General features: G+C 53.3%; 1 protein-coding gene across 1 annotated transcript in view; it reads left to right on the top strand.

The window, feature by feature from the left end:
• Positions 1-24,505, top strand: part of LOC110518731 (polypeptide N-acetylgalactosaminyltransferase 16-like) — a 106,933-nt gene that overhangs the window by 36,813 nt on the left and 45,615 nt on the right. Inside the window, exons 7-9 of the mRNA XM_036955398.1 lie at positions 1,693-1,780; positions 2,386-2,470; positions 4,063-4,166. Coding sequence (XP_036811293.1) covers positions 1,693-1,780; positions 2,386-2,470; positions 4,063-4,166 — 277 coding nt within the window. The remainder of the gene's footprint in view (positions 1-1,692; positions 1,781-2,385; positions 2,471-4,062; positions 4,167-24,505) is intronic.

Raw genomic sequence — 24,505 nt, 5'->3', positions numbered from 1 at the left:
TTAAAACATTTTAAAAAGAGGAACGGAGAGAAATGTACAATACGGCAAACGTAGCAAACGAGGCGTTTGTGGTGAGGACACGGGGGCCACCATCTTTATGCACCTTCGCCATTATGTGTGACCGTGAGAAGTGTCTCTCTGCCACCATCAGCTGCTGATGAGGTGTTTGTGGTGAGGACACGGGGGCCGCCATCTTTATGCACCATCAGCTGCTGACGAGGCGTTTGTGGTGAGGACACGGGGGCCGCCATCTTTATACACCTTCAGCTGCTGATGAGGTGTTGTGGTGAGGACACGGGGGCAAGCTGCTGATGAGGTGTTGTGGTGAGGACACGGGGGCAAGCTGCTGATGAGGTGTTGTGGTGAGGACACGGGGGCAAGCTGCTGATGAGGTGTTGTGGTGAGGACACGGGGGCAAGCTGCTGATGAGGTGTTGTGGTGAGGACACGGGGGCAAGCTGCTGATGAGGTGTTGTGGTGAGGACACGGGGGCAAGCTGCTGATGAGGTGTTGTGGTGAGGACACGGGGGCAAGCTGCTGATGAGGTGTTGTGGTGAGGACACGGGGGCAAGCTGCTGATGAGGTGTTGTGGTGAGGACACGGGGGCAAGCTGCTGATGAGGTGTTGTGGTGAGGACACGGGGGCAAGCTGCTGATGAGGTGTTGTGGTGAGGACACGGGGGCAAGCTGCTGATGAGGTGTTGTGGTGAGGACACGGGGGCAAGCTGCTGATGAGGTGTTGTGGTGAGGACACGGGGGCAAGCTGCTGATGAGGTGTTGTGGTGAGGACACGGGGGCAAGCTGCTGATGAGGTGTTGTGGTGAGGACATGGGGGCCGCCATCTTTATACACCATCAGCTGCTGATGAGGTGTTGTGGTGAGGACACGGGGGCAAGCTGCTGATGAGGTGTTGTGGTGAGGACACGGGGGCAAGCTGCTGATGAGGTGTTGTGGTGAGGACACGGGGGCAAGCTGCTGATGAGGTGTTGTGGTGAGGACATGGGGGCCGCCATCTTTATGCACCATCAGCTGCTGATGAGGTGTTGTGGTGAGGACATGGGGGCCGCCATCTTTATGCACCTTCAGCTGCTGATGAGGTGTTGTGGTGAGGACACGGGGGCCGTCATCTTTATGCACCATCAGCTGCTGATGAGGTGTTTGTGGTGAGGACACGGGGGCCGCCATCTTTATGCACCATCAGCTGCTGATGAGGTGTTTGTGGTGAGGACACGGGGGCCGCCATCTTTATGCACCATCAGCTGCTGATGAGGTGTTTGTGGTGAGGACACGGGGGCCGCCATCTTTATGCACCATCAGCTGCTGATGAGGTGTTTGTGGTGAGGACATGGGGGCAAGCTGCTGATGAGGTGTTTGTGGTGAGGACATGGGGGCTGCCATCTTTATGCACCTGTTTGTGGTGAGGACATGGGGGCAAGCTGCTGATGAGGTGTTGTGGTGAGGACACGGGGGCAAGCTGCTGATGAGGTGTTGTGGTGAGGACACGGGGGCAAGCTGCTGATGAGGTGTTGTGGTGAGGACACGGGGGCAAGCTGCTGATGAGGTGTTGTGGTGAGGACACGGGGGCAAGCTGCTGATGAGGTGTTTGTGGTGAGGACACGGGCCGCCATCTTTATGCACCTTCGCCATTATGTGTGACCGTGCCCTGTGTCCCTGTCTCTCTCTCCTCTTCCCAGGATCATACCCGGGTTGTCAGCCCCATCATCGATGTTATCAGCCTGGATAACTTTGCCTACTTGGCAGCTTCAGCTGACTTGAGGGGAGGTCAGTACTCAGAACACAACCTCTAACCTGTGGGTACTATCCTCGTAAACACAGCCACGCACAGCAGTCACCTATCCTCGTAAACACAGCCACGCACAGCAGTCACCTATCCTCGTAAACACAGCCACGCACAGCAGTCACCTATCCTCGTAAACACAGCCACGCACAGCAGTCACCTATCCTCGTAAACACAGCCACGCACAGCAGTCACCTATCCTCGTAAACACAGCCACGCACAGCAGTCACCTATCCTCGTAAACACAGCCACGCACAGCAGTCACCTATCCTCGTAAACACAGCCACGCACAGCAGTCACCTATCCTCGTAAACACAGCCACGCACAGCAGTCACCTATCCTCGTAAACACAGCCACGCACAGCAGTCAACCTATCCTCGTAAACACAGCCACGCACAGCAGTCACCTATCCTCGTAAACACAGCCACGCACAGCAGTCACCTATCCTCGTAAACACAGCTACGCACAGCAGTCACCTATCCTCGTAAACACAGCCACGCACAGCAGTCACCTATCCTCGTAAACACAGCCACGCACAGCAGTCACTTTCACTTGCCATCTCATAACTTTTCTCTCTCTTTTCTCTCAGGGTTTGACTGGAGTTTACACTTTAAATGGGAACAGATTCCCATCGAACAGAAGATGTCTAGGAATGATCCTACTCTGCCTATCAGGTAATTACAGTAGTTATATTGTGGTGGTCCCCACTCTGCCTATCAGGTAATTACAGTAGTTATATTGTGTTGGTCCTCACTCTGCCTATCAGGTAATTACAGTAGTTATATTGTGGTGGTCCCCACTCTGCCTATCAGGTAATTACAGTAGTTATATTGTGATGGTCCCCACTCTGCCTATCAGGTAATTACAGTAGTTATATTGTGGTGGTCCCCACTCTGCCTATCAGGTAATTACAGTAGTTATATTGTGGTGTTCCCCACTCTGCCTATCAGGTAATTACAGTAGTTATATTGTGGTGGTCCCCACTCTGCCTATCAGGTAATTACAGTAGTTATATTGTGGTGGTCCCCACTCTGCCTATCAGGTAATTACAGTAGTTATATTGTGGTGGTCCCCACTCTGCCTATCAGGTAATTACAGTAGTTATATTGTGGTGGTCCCCACTCTGCCTATCAGGTAATTACAGTAGTTATATTGTGGTGGTCCCCACTCTGCCTATCAGGTAATTACAGTAGTTATATTGTGGTGGTCCCCACTCTGCCTATCAGGTAATTACAGTAGTTATATTGTGGTGGTCCCCACTCTTCCTCTTTTGTCTCTCCTGTATGGGCCAGTAAAATATCTTAGAATCACAAGTTGAATATGGCATTTAACATTTCTTTCCATAGTACCATCAACTCCTGTGTTCCAATGACACGTTGTGTTAGCTAATCCAAGTTTGTCATTTTGAAAGGTTAATTGATCATTAGAAAACCCTTTTTGCAATTATGTTAGCACAGCTGAAAACTGTTGTTCTGATTAAAGAAGCAATAAAACGGCCTTCTTTAGACTAGTTGAGTATCTGGAGCATCAGCATTTGTGGGTTTGATTACAGGCTCAAAATGGACAGAAACAAAGTACTTTCTTCTGAAACTCGTCAGTCTATTCTTGTTCTGAGAAATGAAGGCTATTCCATCCGAGAAATTGCCAAGAAACTGAAGATCTCGTACAACGCTGTGTACTACTCCCTTCACAGAACAGCACAAACTGGCTCTAACCAGAATAGAAAGAGGAGTGGGAGGCCCCAGTGTACAACTGAGCAAGAGAACAAGTACATTAGAGTGTCTAATTTGAGAAACAGACGCCTCACAAGTCCTCAACTGGCAGCTTCATTAAATAGTACCCACAAAACACCAGTCTCAATATGTGTGTATCAGACAGTCTGTCCTCCTGTGTGTATCAGATAGTCTGTCCTCCTGTGTGTATTAGACAGTCTGTCCTCCTGTGTGTATCAGATAATCTGTCCTCTGTGTGTATCAGACAGTCTGTCCTCCTGGGTGTATCAGACAGTCTGTCCTCCTGTGTGTATCAGACAGTCTGTCCTCTGTGTGTATCAGACAGTCTGTCCTCCTGTGTGTATCAGATAGTCTGTCCTCCTGTGTGTATCAGATAGTCTGTCCTCCTGTGTGTATCAGATAATCTGTCCTCTGTGTGTATCAGATAGTCTGTCCTCTTGTGTGTATCAGACAGTCTGTCCTCCTGTGTGTATCAGGCAGTCTGTCCTCCTGTGTGTATCAGGCAGTCTGTCCTCCTGTGTTCTCTGCTACAGAACTCCAGTGATTGCAGGAGGGATCTTTGTGATGGACAAGAGCTGGTTCAACCACCTGGGGCAGTACGACACTCACATGGACATCTGGGGAGGAGAGAACTTTGGTGAGATCACTGGGGGGGGGGGGGGGGGGGGAGAGAACTTTGGTGAGATCACTGGGGGGGGGGGGGAGAACTTGGGTGAGATCACTGAGTGGGGGGGGGGAGAGAACTTTGGTGAGATCACTGGGGTGGAGGGGGAGGGGGGGAAGAGAACTTTGGTGAGATCACTGAGTGGGGGGGGGGGAGAACTTTGGTGAGATCACTGGGGGGGAGGGAGAGGGGGGGGGGGAACTTTGGTGAGATCACTGAGTGGGGGGGGGGGGGAGAACTTTGGTGAGATCACTGGGGGGGGAGGGAGAGGGGGGGGGGACTTTGGTGAGATCACTGAGTGGGGGGGGGGGGGAACTTTGGTGAGATCACTGGGGGGGGAGGGAGAGGGGGGGGGGGAACTTTGGTGAGATCACTGAGTGGGGGGGGGGGGGGACTTTGGTGAGATCACTGGGGGGGAGGGAGAGGGGGGGGGGAACTTTGGTGAGATCACTGAGTGGGGGGGGGGGGGAACTTTGGTGAGATCACTGAGTGGGGGGGGGGGGGGAACTTTGGTGAGATCACTGAGTGGGGGGGGGAGAGAACTTTGGTGAGATCACTGGGGTGGAGGGGGAGGGGGGGAAGAGAACTTTGGTGAGATCACTGAGTGGGGGGGGGGGAGAACTTTGGTGAGATCACTGGGGGGGAGGGAGAGGGGGGGGGGAACTTTGGTGAGATCACTGAGTGGGGGGGGGGGAGAGAACTTTGGTGAGATCACTGGGGGGGGAGGGAGAGGGGGGGGGAACTTTGGTGAGATCACTGAGTGGGGGGGGGGGGGGGGGGACTTTGGTGAGATCACTGGGGGGGAGGGAGAGGGACGGGGGGGGGGAACTTTGGTGAGATCACTGAGTGGGGGGGGGGGGGGAACTTTGGTGAGATCACTGGGGGGGAGGGAGAGGGACGGGGGGGGAACTTTGGTGAGATCACTGAGTGTGGGGGGGGGGGGAACTTTGGTGAGATCACTAGGGGGGAGGGAGAGGGACGGGGGGGGGGGAACTTTGGTGAGATCACTGAGTGGGGGGGGAGAACTTTGGTGAGATCACTGAGTGGGGGGGGGGGGAACTTTGGTGAGATCACTGAGTGGGGGGGGGAACTTTGGTGAGATCACTGGGGGGGAGGGAGAGGGACGGGGGGGGGAACTTTGGTGAGATCACTGAGTGGGGGGGGGGGGGGGGGGAGAACTTTGGTGAGATCACTGAGTGGGGGGGGGGGAACTTTGGTGAGATCACTGAGTGGGGGGGGGAGAACTTTGGTGAGATCACTGAGTGGGGGGGGGGGGAACTTTGGTGAGATCACTGAGGGGGGGGGGGGGACTTTGGTGAGATCACTGAGGGGGGGGGGGGGGAACTTTGGTGAGATCACTGGGGGGGGGGGGGGAGAACTTGGGTGAGATCACTGAGTGGGGGGGGGGAGAGAACTTTGGTGAGATCACTGGGGTGGAGGGGGAGGGGGGGAAGAGAACTTTGGTGAGATCACTGAGTGGGGGGGGGAGAACTTTGGTGAGATCACTGGGGGGGAGGGAGAGGGGGGGGGGAACTTTGGTGAGATCACTGAGTGGGGGGGGGGGGGAGAACTTTGGTGAGATCACTGGGGGGGGAGGGAGAGGGGGGGGGACTTTGGTGAGATCACTGAGTGGGGGGGGGGGGAACTTTGGTGAGATCACTGGGGGGGGAGGGAGAGGGGGGGGGGAACTTTGGTGAGATCACTGAGTGGGGGGGGGGGGGGACTTTGGTGAGATCACTGGGGGGGAGGGAGAGGGGGGGGGGAACTTTGGTGAGATCACTGAGTGGGGGGGGGGGACTTTGGTGAGATCACTGAGTGGGGGGGGGGGGGGGACTTTGGTGAGATCACTGAGTGGGGGGGGGGGAACTTTGGTGAGATCACTGAGTGGGGGGGGGGGAGAGAACTTTGGTGAGATCACTGGGGTGGAGGGGGAGGGGGGGAAGAGAACTTTGGTGAGATCACTGAGTGGGGGGGGGGGAGAACTTTGGTGAGATCACTGGGGGGGAGGGAGAGGGGGGGGGGAACTTTGGTGAGATCACTGAGTGGGGGGGGGGGAGAGAACTTTGGTGAGATCACTGGGGGGGGAGGGAGAGGGGGGGGGAACTTTGGTGAGATCACTGAGTGGGGGGGGGGGGAACTTTGGTGAGATCACTGGGGGGGAGGGAGAGGGACGGGGGGGGGAACTTTGGTGAGATCACTGAGTGGGGGGGGGGGGGAACTTTGGTGAGATCACTGGGGGGGAGGGAGAGGGACGGGGGGGGAACTTTGGTGAGATCACTGAGTGGGGGGGGGGGGGGAACTTTGGTGAGATCACTAGGGGGGAGGGAGAGGGACGGGGGGGGGGGGGAACTTTGGTGAGATCACTGAGTGGGGGGGGGGGGAGAACTTTGGTGAGATCACTGAGTGGGGGGGGGGAACTTTGGTGAGATCACTGAGTGGGGGGGGGGGGAACTTTGGTGAGATCACTGGGGGGGAGGGAGAGGGACGGGGGGGGGAACTTTGGTGAGATCACTGAGTGGGGGGGGGGGGGGGAGAACTTTGGTGAGATCACTGAGTGGGGGGGGGGGAACTTTGGTGAGATCACTGAGTGGGGGGGGGAGAACTTTGGTGAGATCACTGAGTGGGGGGGGGGAACTTTGGTGAGATCACTGGGGGGGGGGGGGACTTTGGTGAGATCACTGAGGGGGGGGGGGGAACTTTGGTGAGATCACTGAGGGGGGGGGGGGGACTTTGGTGAGATCACTGAGTGGGGGGGGGGGAACTTTGGTGAGATCACTGAGGGGGGGGGGGGGAACTTTGGTGAGATCACTGAGGGGGGGGGGGGGAACTTTGGTGAGATCACTGAGGGGGGGGGGAACTTTGGTGAGATCACTGAGTGGGGGGGGGGGAACTTTGGTGAGATCACTGAGGGGGGGGGGGGGGAACTTTGGTGAGATCACTGAGTGGGGGGGGGGGGGACTTTGGTGAGATCACTGAGGGGGGGGGGGAACTTTGGTGAGATCACTGAGGGGGGGGGGGGGGAACTTTGGTGAGATCACTGAGTGGGGGGGGAGAGAACTTTGGTGAGATCACTGAGTGGGGGGGGGGGAGAACTTTGGTGAGATCACTGAGTGGGGGGGGAACTTTGGTGAAATCACTGAGTGGGGGGGGGGGAGAACTTTGGTGAGATCACTGAGTGGGGGGGGGGGGAGAACTTTGGTGAGATCACTGAGTGTGGGGGGGGGGGAGAACTTTGGTGAGATCACTGAGTGGGGGGGGGGGGGGGAGAACTTTGGTGAGATCACTGAGTGGGGGGGGGGGTAGAACTTTGGTGAGATCACTGAGTGGGGGGGGGAGAACTTTGGTGAGATCACTGAGTGGGGGGGGGGGGAGAACTTTGGTGAGATCACTGAGTGGGGGGGGGGGGGAGAACTTTGGTGAGATCACTGAGTGGGGGGGGGGGGAGAGAACTTTGGTGAGATCACTGAGTGGGGGGGGGGGAGAACTTTGGTGAGATCACTGAGTGGGGGGGGGGGGGGAGAACTTTGGTGAGATCACTGAGTGGGGGGGGGGGGGGAGAACTTTGGTGAGATCACTGAGTGGGGGGGGGGGGGAGAACTTTGGTGAGATCACTGAGTGGGGGGGGGAGAACTTTGGTGAGATCACTGAGTGGGGGGGGGGGGAGAACTTTGGTGAGATCACTGAGTGGGGGGGGGGGGGGGAGAACTTTGGTGAGATCACTGAGTGGGGGGGGGGGGGAGAACTTTGGTGAGATCACTGAGTGGGGGGGGGGGAGAACTTTGGTGAGATCACTGAGTGGGGGGGGGGGGACTTTGGTGAGATCACTGAGTGGGGGGGGGGGGGGAACTTTGGTGAGATCACTGAGTGGGGGGGGGAGAACTTTGGTGAGATCACTGAGTGGGGGGGGGGGAGAACTTTGGTGAGATCACTGAGTGGGGGGGGGGGGAGAACTTTGGTGAGATCACTGAGTGGGGGGGGGGGAGAACTTTGGTGAGATCACTGAGTGGGGGGGGGGGGGAGAACTTTGGTGAGATCACTGAGTGGGGGGGGGAGAACTTTGGTGAGATCACTGAGTGGGGGGGGGGGGGGGGGGGGAACTTTGGTGAGATCACTGAGGGGGGGGGGGAGAACTTTGGTGAGATCACTGAGTGGGGGGGGGGGGAGAACTTTGGTGAGATCACTGAGTGGGGGGGGGGGGGAGAACTTTGGTGAGATCACTGAGTGGGGGGGGGGGGGGAGAACTTTGGTGAGATCACTGAGTGGGGGGGGGGGGGGAGAACTTTGGTGAGATCACTGAGTGGGGGGGGGGGGAGAACTTTGGTGAGATCACTGAGTGGGGGGGGGGGGGGAGAACTTTGGTGAGATCACTGAGTGGGGGGGGGGGGAGAACTTTGGTGAGATCACTGAGTGGGGGGGGGGGGAGAACTTTGGTGAGATCACTGAGTGGGTGGGGGGAGAGAACTTTGGTGAGATCACTGAGTGGGGGGGGGGGGGGGGACTTTGGTGAGATCACTGAGTGGGGGGGGGGGGAACTTTGGTGAGATCACTGAGTGGGGGGGGGGGGGAACTTTGGTGAGATCACTGAGTGGGGGGGGAGAGAACTTTGGTGAGATCACTGAGTGGATGTGCGTGCTTTACTTTTGTTGAATTCACTGAGATTGTCTCATCTGATTAGATATCTAGAGATTTTTAAAAAATTGTCCTATGCAGATGTACCTTCATCTAATTTTAGAGGTGACAGCACTGTGAGATACTGACTGACAGACAGACAGACAGACAGAAAGTCTGCTTTATACTATGTTACAGTAGGACTAGGGTTGCTACGGTGACCGTGTTACCGCCACACCGGCGGTCACGAGTCATGAAGGCAGTCAAATTCCACATGACCGTTTCGTCACGGTAATTAGGCTTCTCCAAGCTCTGATGCTGCTGATTGGTCATTAGTAGCCTATCAAACTTGCTAACTGCCTGGTACTCGGCACTCTATTGTCCCTCTAATCACTCTGACATCAATGCAAATGTATCAAACACTTCATGAGAACTCATGTTGCCCAACAGTGACACTAATAAGTGACACTAATAACTCTAAGTGACATGAATAACTCTAAGTGACATGAATAACTCTAAGTGACATTAATAACTCTAAGTGACATTAATAACTCTAAGTGACATGAATAACTCTAAGTGACATGAATAACTCTAAGTGACATGAATACCTCTAAGTGACATGAATAACTCTAAGTGACATGAATACCTTTAAGTGACATGAATACCTCTAAGTGACATTAATAACTCTAAGTGACATGAATAACTCTAAGTGACATGAATACCTCTAAGTGACATGAATACCTCTAAGTGACATGAATAACTCTAAGTGACATGAATAACTCTAAGTGACATGAATAACTCTAAGTGACCCGAATAACTCTAAGTGACATGAATACCTCTAAGTGACATGAATAACTCTTAAGTGGTAATAATCTAAGTGAAGCAGATAGGAGCACCTGTTTCTTTGTTAACACAGAATATCCACTCATTCATCGTTTGGAGAAAATCTTTATATTTTATCCAGCTTTGTTCAATTGTATTCTTCATACTATCAAATAATACAAAATAATACCCACAGCCATTTGGCATAGCCACACCAGGACCCTAACATGAGGACAACTCAGAGGATGTAGCCCACAGCCATTTGGCATAGCCACACCAGGACCCTAACATGAGGACAACTCAGAGGATGTAGCCCACAGCCATTTGGCATAGCCACACCAGGACCCTAACATGAGGACAACTCAGAGGATGTAGCCCACAGCCATTTGGCATAGCCACACCAGGACCCTAACATGAGGACAACTCAGAGGATGTAACCCACAGCCATTTGGCATAGCCACACCAGGACCCTAACATAAGGACAACTCAGAGGATGTAGCCCACAGCCATTTGGCATAGCCACACCAGGACCCTAACATGAGGACAACTCAGAGGATGTAGCCCACAGTCATTTGGCATAGCCACACCAGGACCCTAACATGAGGACAACTCAGAGGATGTAGCCCACAGCCATTTGGCATAGCCACACCAGGACCCTAACATGAGGACAACTCAGAGGATGTAGCCCACAGCCATTTGGCATAGCCACACCAGGACCCTAACATGAGGACAACTCAGAGGATGTAGCCCACAGTCATTTGGCATAGCCACACCAGGACCCTAACATAAGGACAACTCAGAGGATGTAGCCCACAGTCATTTGGCATAGCCACACCAGGACCCTAACATGAGGACAACTCAGAGGATGTAGCCCACAGCCATTTGGCATAGCCACACCAGGACCCTAACATGAGGACAACTCAGAGGATGTAGCCCACAGTCATTTGGCATAGCCACACCAGGACCCTAACATGAGGACAACTCAGAGGATGTAGCCCACAGTCATTTGGCATAGCCACACCAGGACCCTAACATGAGGACAACTCAGAGGATGTAGCCCACAGCCATTTGGCATAGCCACACCAGGACCCTAACATGAGGACAACTCAGAGGATGTAGCCCACAGTCATTTGGCATAGCCACACCAGGACCCTAACATAAGGACAACTCAGAGGATGTAGCCCACAGCCATTTGGCATAGCCACACCAGGACCCTAACATGAGGACAACTCAGAGGATGTAGCCCACAGTCATTTGGCATAGCCACACCAGGACCCTAACATGAGGACAACTCAGAGGATGTAGCCCACAGCCATTTGGCATAGCCACACTAGGACCCTAACATGAGGACAACTCAGAGGATGTAGCCCACAGTCATTTGGCATAGCCACACCAGGACCCTAACATGAGGACAACTCAGAGGATGTAGCCCACAGCCATTTGGCATAGCCACACCAGGACCCTAACATGAGGACAACTCAGAGGATGTAGCCCACAGTCATTTGGCATAGCCACACCAGGACCCTAACATGAGGACAACTCAGAGGATGTAGCCCACAGCCATTTGGCATAGCCACACCAGGACCCTAACATGAGGACAACTCAGAGGATGTAGCCCACAGTCATTTGGCATAGCCACACCAGGACCCTAACATGAGGGCAACTCAGAGGATGTAGCCCACAGTCATTTGGCATAGCCACACCAGGACCCTAACATGAGGACAACTCAGAGGATGTAGCCCACAGTCATTTAGCATAGCCACACCAGGACCCTAACATGAGGACAACTCAGAGGATGTAGCCCACAGCCATTTGGCATAGCCACACCAGGACCCTAACATGAGGACAACTCAGAGGATGTAGCCCACAGTCATTTGGCATAGCCACACCAGGACCCTAACATAAGGACAACTCAGAGGATGTAGCCCACAGCCATTTGGCATAGCCACACCAGGACCCTAACATGAGGACAACTCAGAGGATGTAGCCCACAGTCATTTGGCATAGCCACACCAGGACCCTAACATGAGGACAACTCAGAGGATGTAGCCCACAGTCATTTGGCATAGCCACACCAGGACCCTAACATGAGGACAACTCAGAGGATGTAGCCCACAGCCATTTGGCATAGCCACTCCAGGACCCTAACATGAGGACAACTCAGAGGATGTAGCCCACAGTCATTTGGCATAGCCACACCAGGACCCTAACATAAGGACAACTCAGAGGATGTAGCCCACAGCCATTTGGCATAGCCACACCAGGACCCTAACATGAGGACAACTCAGAGGATGTAGCCCACAGTCATTTGGCATAGCCACACCAGGACCCTAACATGAGGACAACTCAGAGGATGTAGCCCACAGCCATTTGGCATAGCCACACCAGGACCCTAACATGAGGACAACTCAGAGGATGTAGCCCACAGTCATTTGGCATAGCCACACCAGGACCCTAACATGAGGACAACTCAGAGGATGTAGCCCACAGCCATTTGGCATAGCCACACCAGGACCCTAACATGAGGACAACTCAGAGGATGTAGCCCACAGTCATTTGGCATAGCCACACCAGGACCCTAACATGAGGACAACTCAGAGGATGTAGCCCACAGCCATTTGGCATAGCCACACCAGGACCCTAACATGAGGACAACTCAGAGGATGTAGCCCACAGCCATTTGGCATAGCCACACCAGGACCCTAACATGAGGACAACTCAGAGGATGTAGCCCACAGCCATTTGGCATAGCCACACCAGGACCCTAACATGAGGACAACTCAGAGGATGTAGCCCACAGCCATTTGGCATAGCCACACCAGGACCCTAACATGAGGACAACTCAGAGGATGTAGCCCACAGCCATTTGGCATAGCCACACCAGGACCCTAACATGAGGACAACTCAGAGGATGTAGCCCACAGCCATTTGGCATAGCCACACCAGGACCCTAACATGAGGACAACTCAGAGGATGTAGCCCACAGCCATTTGGCACAGCCACACCAGGACCCTAACATGAGGACAACTCAGAGGATGTAGCCCACAGTCATTTGGCATAGCCACACCAGGACCCTAACATAAGGACAACTCAGAGGATGTAACCCACAGCCATTTGGCATAGCCACACCAGGACCCTAACATGAGGACAACTCAGAAGATGTAGCCCACAGTCATTTGGCATAGCCACACCAGGACCCTAACATGAGGACAACTCAGAGGATGTAGCCCACAGCCATTTGGCATAGCCACACCAGGACCCTAACATGAGGACAACTCAGAGGATGTAGCCCACAGTCATTTGGCATAGCCACACCAGGACCCTAACATGAGGACAACTCAGAGGATGTAGCCCACAGCCATTTGGCATAGCCACACCAGGACCCTAACATGAGGACAACTCAGAGGATGTAGCCCACAGCCATTTGGCATAGCCACACCAGGACCCTAACATACCCATAAGGACAACTCAGAGGATGTAGCCCACAGCCATTTGGCAGAGCCACACCAGGACCCTAACATGAGGACAACTCAGAGGATGTAGCCCACAGCCATTTGGCATAGCCACACCAGGACCCTAACATGAGGACAACTCAGAGGATGTAGCCCACAGCCATTTGGCATAGCCACACCAGGACCCTAACATAAGGACAACTCAGAGGATGTAGCCCACAGCCATTTGGCATAGCCACACCAGGACCCTAACATGAGGACAACTCAGAGGATGTAGCCCACAGCGATTTGGCATAGCCACACCAGGACCCTAACATGAGGACAACTCAGAGGATGTAGCCCACAGCCATTTGGCATAGCCACACCAGGACCCTAACATGAGGACAACTCAGAGGATGTAGCCCACAGCCATTTGGCATAGCCACACCAGGACCCTAACATGAGGACAACTCAGAGGATGTAGCCCACAGCCATTTGGCATAGCCACACCAGGACCCTAACATGAGGACAACTCAGAGGATGTAGCCCACAGCCATTTGGCATAGCCACACCAGGACCCTAACATACCCATAAGGACAACTCAGAGGATGTAGCCCACAGCCATTTGGCATAGCCACACCAGGACCCTAACATGAGGACAACTCAGAGGATGTAGCCCACAGCCATTTGGCATAGCCACACCAGGACCCTAACATACCCATAAGGACAACTCAGAGGATGTAGCCCACAGCCGTTTGGCATAGCCACACCAGGACCCTAACATGAGGACAACTCAGAGGATGTAGCCCACAGCCATTTGGCATAGCCACACCAGGACCCTAACATACCCATAAGGACAACTCAGAGGATGTAGCCCACAGCCATTTGGCATAGCCACACCAGGACCCTAACATGAGGACAACTCAGAGGATGTATCCCACAGTCATTTGGCATAGCCACACCAGGACCCTAACATAAGGACAACTCAGAGGATGTAGCCCACAGCCATTTGGCATAGCCACACCAGGACCCTAACACAAGGACAACTCAGAGGATGTAGCCCACAGTCATTTGGCATAGCCACACCAGGACCCTAACATAAGGACAACTCAGAGGATGTAGCCCACAGTCATTTGGCATAGCCACACCAGGACCCTAACATAAGGACAACTCAGAGGATGTAGCCCACAGTCATTTGGCATAGCCACACCAGGACCCTAACATAAGGACAACTCAGAGGATGTAGCCCACAGCCATTTGTCATAGCCACACCAGGACCCTAACATGAGGACAACTCAGAGGATGTAGCCCACAGCCATTTGGCATAGCCACACCAGGACCCTAACATGAGGACAACTCAGAGGATGTAGCCCACAGACATTTGGCATAGCCACACCAGGACCTTAACATGAGGACAACTCAGAGGATGTAGCCCACAGCCATTTGGCATAGCCACACCAGGACCCTAACATGAGGACAACTCAGAGGATGTAGCCCACAGTCATTTGGCATAGCCACACCAGGACCCTAACATAAGGACAACTCAGAGGATGTAGCCCACAGCCATTTGGCATAGCCACACCAGGACCCTAACATGAGGACAACTCAGAGGATGTAGCCCACAGTCATTTGGCATAGCCACACCAGGACCCTAACATGAGGACAACTCAGAGGATGTAGCCCACAGTCATATGGCACAGCCACACCAGGACCCTAACATGAGGACAACTCAGAGGATGTAGCCCACAGCCATTTGGCATAGCCACACCAGGACCCTAACATGAGGACAACTCAGAGGATGTAGCCCACAGCCATTTGGCATAGCCACACCAGGACCCTAACATGAGGACAACTCAGAGGATGTAGCCCACAGCCATTTGGCATAGCCACACCAGGACCCTAACATACCAATAAGGACAACTCAGAGGATGTAGCCCACAGCCATTTGGCATAGCCACACCAGGACCCTAACATGAGGACAACTCAGAGGATGTAGCCCACAGCCATTTGGCATAGCCACACCAGGACCCTAACATACCCATAAGGACAACTCAGAGGATGTAGCCCACAGCCATTTGGCATAGCCACACCAGGACCCTAACATGAGGACAACTCAGAGGATGTAGCCCACAGCCATTTGGCATAGCCACACCAGGACCCTAACATACCCATAAGGACAACTCAGAGGATGTAGCCCACAGCCATTTGGCATAGCCACACCAGGACCCTAACATGAGGACAACTCAGAGGATGTATCCCACAGTCATTTGGCATAGCCACACCAGGACCCTAACATAAGGACAACTCAGAGGATGTAGCCCACAGCCATTTGGCATAGCCACACCAGGACCCTAACATAAGGACAACTCAGAGGATGTAGCCCACAGTCATTTGGCATAGCCACACCAGGACCCTAACATAAGGACAACTCAGAGGATGTAGCCCACAGTCATTTGGCATAGCCACACCAGGACCCTAACATAAGGACAACTCAGAGGATGTAGCCCACAGTCATTTGGCATAGCCACACCAGGACCCTAACATAAGGACAACTCAGAGGATGTAGCCCACAGCCATTTGGCATAGCCACACCAGGACCCTAACATGAGGACAACTCAGAGGATGTAGCCCACAGCCATTTGGCATAGCCACACCAGGACCCTAACATGAGGACAACTCAGAGGATGTAGCCCACAGACATTTGGCATAGCCACACCAGGACCTTAACATGAGGACAACTCAGAGGATGTAGCCCACAGCCATTTGGCATAGCCACACCAGGACCCTAACATGAGGACAACTCAGAGGATGTAGCCCACAGTCATTTGGCATAGCCACACCAGGACCCTAACATAAGGACAACTCAGAGGATGTAGCCCACAGCCATTTGGCATAGCCACACCAGGACCCTAACATGAGGACAACTCAGAGGATGTAGCCCACAGTCATTTGGCATAGCCACACCAGGACCCTAACATGAGGACAACTCCGAGGATGTAGCCCACAGTCATATGGCACAGCCACACCAGGACCCTAACATGAGGACAACTCAGAGGATGTAGCCCACAGCCATTTGGCACAGCCACACCAGGACCCTAACATGAGGACAACTCAGAGGATGTAGCCCACAGCCATTTGGCATAGCCACACCAGGACCCTAACATGAGGACAACTCAGAGGATGTAGCCCACAGTCATTTGGCATAGCCACACCAGGACCCTAACATGAGGACAACTCAGAGGATGTAGCCCACAGTCATTTGGCATAGCCACACCAGGACCCTAACATGAGGACAACTCAGAGGATGTAGCCCACAGCCATTTGGCATAGCCACACCAGGACCCTAACATGAGGACAACTCAGAGGATGTAGCCCACAGTCATTTGGCATAGCCACACAAGGACCCTAACATGAGGACAACTCAGAGGATGTAGCCCACAGCCATTTGGCATAGCCACACCAGGACCCTAACATGAGGACAACTCAGAGGATGTAGCCCACAGTCATTTGGCATAGCCACACCAGGACCCTAACATGAGGACAACTCAGAGGATGTAGCCCACAGTCATTTGGCATAGCCACACCAGGACCCTAACATGAGGACAACTCAGAGGATGTAGCCCACAGCCATTTGGCATAGCCACACCAGGACCCTAACATAAGGACAACTCAGAGGATGTAGCCCACAGTCATTTGGCATAGCCACACCAGGACCCTAACATGAGGACATCTCAGAGGATGTAGCCCACAGCCATTTGGCATAGCCACACCAGGACCCTAACATAAGGACAACTCAGAGGATGTAGCCCACAGCCATTTGGCATAGCCACACCAGGACCCTAACATGAGGACAACTCAGAGGATGTAGCCCACAGTCATTTGGCATAGCCACACCAGGACCTTAACATGAGGACAACTCAGAGGATGTAGCCCACAGCCATTTGGCATAGCCACACCAGGACCCTAACATACCCATAAGGACAACTCAGAGGATGTAGCCCACAGCCATTTGGCATAGCCACACCAGGACCCTAACATGAGGACAACTCAGAGGATGTAGCCCACAGTCATTTGGCATAGCCACACCAGGACCCTGACATACCCATAAGGACAACTCAGAGGATGTAGCCCACAGCCATTTGGCACAGCCACACCAGGACCCTAACATGAGGACAACTCAGAGGATGTAGCCCACAGCCATTTGGCATAGCCACACCAGGACCCTAACATAAGGACAACTCAGAGGATGTAGCCCACAGCCATTTGGCATAGCCACACCAGGACCCTAACATCAGGACAACTCAGAGGATGTAGCCCACAGTCATTTGGCATAGCCACACCAGGACCCTAACATGAGGACAACTCAGAGGATGTAGCCCACAGTCATTTGGCATAGCCACACCAGGACCTTAACATGAGGACAACTCAGAGGATGTAGCCCACAGTCATTTGGCATAGCCACACCAGGACCCTAACATGAGGACAACTCAGAGGATGTAGCCCACAGTCATTTGGCATAGCCACACCAGGACCCTAACATGAGGACAACTCAGAGGATGTAGCCCACAGCCATTTGGCATAGCCACACCAGGACCCTAACATACCCATAAGGACAACTCAGAGGATGTAGCCCACAGCCATTTGGCATAGCCACACCAGGACCCTAACATGAGGACAACTCAGAGGATGTAGCCCACAGCCATTTGGCATAGCCACACCAGGACCCTAACATGAGGACAACTCAGAGGATGTAGCCCACAGTCATTTGGCATAGCCACACCAGGACCCTAACATGAGGACAACTCAGAGGATGTAGCCCACATTCATTTGGCATAGCCACACCAGGACCCTAACATGAGGACAACTCAGAGGATGTAGCCCACAGCCATTTGGCATAGCCACACCAGGACCCTAACATGAGGACAACTCAGAGGATGTAGCCCACAGCCATTTGGCATAGCCACACCAGGACCCTAACATAAGGACAACTCAGAGGATGTAGCCCACAGCCATTTGGCATAGCCACACCAGGACCCTAACATGAGGACAACTCAGAGTATGTAGCCCACAGCCATTTGGCATAGCCACACCAGGACCCTAACATGAGGACAACTCAGAGTATGTAGCCCACAGCCATTTGGCATAGCCACACCAGGACCCTAACATAAGGACAACTCAGAGGATGTAGCCCACAGCCATTTGGCATAGCCACACCAGGACCCTAACATAAGGACAACTCAGAGGATGTAGCCCACAGACATTTGGCATAGCCACACCAGGACCCTAACATGAGGACAACTCAGAGTATGTAGCCCACAGCCATTTGGCATAGCCACACCAGGACCCTAACATGAGGACAACTCAGAGGATGTAGCCCACAGCCATTTGGCATAGCCACACCAGGACCCTAACATGAGGACAACTCAGAGGATGTAGCCCACAGCCATTTGGCATAGCCACACCAGGACCCTAACATGAGGACAACTCAGAGGATGTAGCCCACAGCCATTTGGCATAGCCACACCAGGACCCTAACATACCCATAAGGACAACTCAGAGGATGTAGCCCACAGCCATTTGGCATAGCCACACCAGGACCCTAACATGAGGACAACTCAGAGAATGTAGCCCACAGCCATTTGGCATAGCCACACCAGGACCCTAACATGAGGACAACTCAGAGGATGTAGCCCACAGCCATTTGGCATAGCCACACCAGGACCCTAACATAAGGACAACTCAGAGGATGTAGCCCACAGTCATTTGGCATAGCCACACCAGGACCCTAACATAAGGACAACTCAGAGAATGTAGCCCACAGCCATTTGGCATAGCCACACCAGGACCCTAACATAAGGACAACTCAGAGGATGTAGCCCACAGCCATTTGGCATAGCCACACCAGGACCCTAACATGAGGACAACTCAGAGAATGTAGCCCACAGCCATTTGGCATAGCCACACCAGGACCCTAACATGAGGACAACTCAGAGGATGTAGCCCACAGCCATTTGGCATAGCCACACCAGGACCCTAACATGAGGACAACTCAGAGGATGTAGCCCACAGCCATTTGGCATAGCCACACCAGGACCCTAACATGAGGACAACTCAGAGGATGTAGCCCACAGCCATTTGGCATAGCCACACCAGGACCCTAACATAAGGACAACTCAGAGGATGTAGCCCACAGTCATTTGGCATAGCCACACCAGGACCCTAACATGAGGACAACTCAGAGGATGTAGCCCACAGCCATTTGGCATAGCCACACCAGGACCCTAACATGAGGACAACTCAGAGGATGTAGCCCACAGCCATTTGGCATAGCCACACCAGGACCCTAACATACCCATAAGGACAACTCAGAGGATGTAGCCCACAGCCATTTGGCAGAGCCACACCAGGACCCTAACATGAGGACAACTCAGAGGATGTAGCCCACAGCCATTTGGCATAGCCACACCAGGACCCTAACATGAGGACAACTCAGAGGATGTAGCCCACAGCCATTTGGCATAGCCACACCAGGACCCTAACATAAGGACAACTCAGAGGATGTAGCCCACAGCCATTTGGCATAGCCACACCAGGACCCTAACATGAGGACAACTCAGAGGATGTAGCCCACAGCGATTTGGCATAGCCACACCAGGACCCTAACATGAGGACAACTCAGAGGATGTAGCCCACAGCCATTTGGCATAGCCACACCAGGACCCTAACATGAGGACAACTCAGAGGATGTAGCCCACAGCCATTTGGCATAGCCACACCAGGACTCTAACATGAGGACAACTCAGAGGATGTAGCCCACAGCCATTTGGCATAGCCACACCAGGACCCTAACATGAGGACAACTCAGAGGATGTAGCCCACAGCCATTTGGCATAGCCACACCAGGACCCTAACATACCCATAAGGACAACTCAGAGGATGTAGCCCACAGCCATTTGGCATAGCCACACCAGGACCCTAACATGAGGACAACTCAGAGGATGTAGCCCACAGCCATTTGGCATAGCCACACCAGGACCCTAACATGAGGACAACTCAGAGGATGTAGCCCACAGCCATTTGGCATAGCCACACCAGGACCCTAACATACCCATAAGGACAACTCAGAGGATGTAGCCCACAGCCATTTGGCATAGCCACACCAGGACCCTAACATGAGGACAACTCAGAGAATGTAGCCCACAGCCATTTGGCATAGCCACACCAGGACCCTAACATGAGGACAACTCAGAGGATGTAGCCCACAGCCATTTGGCATAGCCACACCAGGACCCTAACATAAGGACAACTCAGAGGATGTAGCCCACAGTCATTTGGCATAGCCACACCAGGACCCTAACATGAGGACAACTCAGAGAATGTAGCCCACAGCCATTTGGCATAGCCACACCAGGACCCTAACATAAGGACAACTCAGAGGATGTAGCCCACAGCCATTTGGCATAGCCACACCAGGACCCTAACATGAGGACAACTCAGAGAATGTAGCCCACAGCCATTTGGCATAGCCACACCAGGACCCTAACATGAGGACAACTCAGAGGATGTAGCCCACAGCCATTTGGCATAGCCACACCAGGACCCTAACATGAGGACAACTCAGAGGATGTAGCCCACAGCCATTTGGCATAGCCACACCAGGACCCTAACATGAGGACAACTCAGAGGATGTAGCCCACAGCCATTTGGCATAGCCACACCAGGACCCTAACATAAGGACAACTCAGAGGATGTAGCCCACAGTCATTTGGCATAGCCACACCAGGACCCTAACATGAGGACAACTCAGAGGATGTAGCCCACAGCCATTTGGCATAGCCACACCAGGACCCTAACATGAGGACAACTCAGAGGATGTAGCCCACAGCCATTTGGCATAGCCACACCAGGACCCTAACATACCCATAAGGACAACTCAGAGGATGTAGCCCACAGCCATTTGGCAGAGCCACACCAGGACCCTAACATGAGGACAACTCAGAGGATGTAGCCCACAGCCATTTGGCATAGCCACACCAGGACCCTAACATGAGGACAACTCAGAGGATGTAGCCCACAGCCATTTGGCATAGCCACACCAGGACCCTAACATAAGGACAACTCAGAGGATGTAGCCCACAGCCATTTGGCATAGCCACACCAGGACCCTAACATGAGGACAACTCAGAGGATGTAGCCCACAGCGATTTGGCATAGCCACACCAGGACCCTAACATGAGGACAACTCAGAGGATGTAGCCCACAGCCATTTGGCATAGCCACACCAGGACCCTAACATGAGGACAACTCAGAGGATGTAGCCCACAGCCATTTGGCATAGCCACACCAGGACCCTAACATGAGGACAACTCAGAGGATGTAGCCCACAGCCATTTGGCATAGCCACACCAGGACCCTAACATGAGGACAACTCAGAGGATGTAGCCCACAGCCATTTGGCATAGCCACACCAGGACCCTAACATACCCATAAGGACAACTCAGAGGATGTAGCCCACAGCCATTTGGCATAGCCACACCAGGACCCTAACATGAGGACAACTCAGAGGATGTAGCCCACAGCCATTTGGCATAGCCACACCAGGACCCTAACATACCCATAAGGACAACTCAGAGGATGTAGCCCACAGCCATTTGGCATAGCCACACCAGGACCCTAACATGAGGACAACTCAGAGGATGTAGCCCACAGCCATTTGGCATAGCCACACCAGGACCCTAACATACCCATAAGGACAACTCAGAGGATGTAGCCCACAGCCATTTGGCATAGCCACACCAGGACCCTAACATGAGGACAACTCAGAGGATGTATCCCACAGTCATTTGGCATAGCCACACCAGGACCCTAACATAAGGACAACTCAGAGGATGTAGCCCACAGCCATTTGGCATAGCCACACCAGGACCCTAACATAAGGACAACTCAGAGGATGTAGCCCACAGTCATTTGGCATAGCCACACCAGGACCCTAACATAAGGACAACTCAGAGGATGTAGCCCACAGTCATTTGGCATAGCCACACCAGGACCCTAACATAAGGACAACTCAGAGGATGTAGCCCACAGTCATTTGGCATAGCCACACCAGGACCCTAACATAAGGACAACTCAGAGGATGTAGCCCACAGCCATTTGGCATAGCCACACCAGGACCCTAACATGAGGACAACTCAGAGGATGTAGCCCACAGCCATTTGGCATAGCCACACCAGGACCCTAACATGAGGACAACTCAGAGGATGTAGCCCACAGACATTTGGCATAGCCACACCAGGACCTTAACATGAGGACAACTCAGAGGATGTAGCCCACAGCCATTTGGCATAGCCACACCAGGACCCTAACATGAGGACAACTCAGAGGATGTAGCCCACAGTCATTTGGCATAACCACACCAGGACCCTAACATAAGGACAACTCAGAGGATGTAGCCCACAGCCATTTGGCATAGCCACACCAGGACCCTAACATGAGGACAACTCAGAGGATGTAGCCCACAGTCATTTGGCATAGCCACACCAGGACCCTAACATGAGGACAACTCAGAGGATGTAGCCCACAGTCATATGGCACAGCCACACCAGGACCCTAACATGAGGACAACTCAGAGGATGTAGCCCACAGCCATTTGGCACAGCCACACCAGGACCCTAACATGAGGACAACTCAGAGGATGTAGCCCACAGCCATTTGGCATAGCCACACCAGGACCCTAACATGAGGACAACTCAGAGGATGTAGCCCACAGTCATTTGGCATAGCCACACCAGGACCCTAACATGAGGACAACTCAGAGGATGTAGCCCACAGTCATTTGGCATAGCCACACCAGGACCCTAACATGAGGACAACTCAGAGGATGTAGCCCACAGCCATTTGGCATAGCCACACCAGGACCCTAACATGAGGACAACTCAGAGGATGTAGCCCACAGTCATTTGGCATAGCCACACCAGGACCCTAACATGAGGACAACTCAGAGGATGTAGCCCACAGCCATTTGGCATAGCCACACCAGGACCCTAACATGAGGACAACTCAGAGGATGTAGCCCACAGTCATTTGGCATAGCCACACCAGGACCCTAACATGAGGACAACTCAGAGGATGTAGCCCACAGTCATTTGGCATAGCCACACCAGGACCCTAACATGAGGACAACTCAGAGGATGTAGCCCACAGCCATTTGGCATAGCCACACCAGGACCCTAACATGAGGACAACTCAGAGGATGTAGCCCACAGTCATTTGGCATAGCCACACCAGGACCCTAACATGAGGACAACTCAGAGGATGTAGCCCACAGCCATTTGGCATAGCCACACCAGGACCCTAACATGAGGACAACTCAGAGGATGTAGCCCACAGTCATTTGGCATAGCCACACCAGGACCCTAACATGAGGACAACTCAGAGGATGTAGCCCACAGCCATTTGGCATAGCCACACCAGGACCCTAACATGAGGACAACTCAGAGGATGTAGCCCACAGTCATTTGGCATAGCCACACCAGGACCCTAACATGAGGACAACTCAGAGGATGTAGCCCACAGTCATTTGGCATAGCCACACCAGGACCCTAACATGAGGACAACTCAGAGGATGTAGCCCACAGCCATTTGGCATAGCCACACCAGGACCCTAACATAAGGACAACTCAGAGGATGTAGCCCACAGCCATTTGGCATAGCCACACCAGGACCCTAACATGAGGACAACTCAGAGGATGTAGCCCACAGTCATTTGGCATTGCCACACCAGGACCTTAACATGAGGACAACTCAGAGGATGTAGCCCACAGCCATTTGGCATAGCCACACCAGGACCCTAACATACCCATAAGGACAACTCAGAGGATGTAGCCCACAGCCATTTGGCATAGCCACACCAGGACCCTAACATGAGGACAACTCAGAGGATGTAGCCCACAGTCATTTGGCATAGCCACACCAGGACCCTGACATACCCATAAGGACAACTCAGAGGATGTAGCCCACAGCCATTTGGCACAGCCACACCAGGACCCTAACATGAGGACAACTCAGAGGATGTAGCCCACAGCCATTTGGCATAGCCACACCAGGACCCTAACATAAGGACAACTCAGAGGATGTAGCCCACAGCCATTTGGCATAGCCACACCAGGACCCTAACATCAGGACAACTCAGAGGATGTAGCCCACAGTCATTTGGCATAGCCACACCAGGACCCTAACATGAGGACAACTCAGAGGATGTAGCCCACAGTCATTTGGCATAGCCACACCAGGACCTTAACATGAGGACAACTCAGAGGATGTAGCCCACAGCCATTTGGCATAGCCACACCAGGACCCTAACATGAGGACAACTCAGAGGATGTAGCCCACAGCCATTTGGCATAGCCACACCAGGACCCTAACATACCCATAAGGACAACTCAGAGGATG

Source organism: Oncorhynchus mykiss, chromosome 19 (assembly GCF_013265735.2).
Source record: "Oncorhynchus mykiss isolate Arlee chromosome 19, USDA_OmykA_1.1, whole genome shotgun sequence".
NCBI classification, from domain to species: Eukaryota; Metazoa; Chordata; class Actinopteri; order Salmoniformes; family Salmonidae; genus Oncorhynchus; species Oncorhynchus mykiss.
The sequence above is the reverse complement of the archived record's forward strand: the minus strand, read 5'-3'. Positions and strand labels throughout refer to the sequence as shown.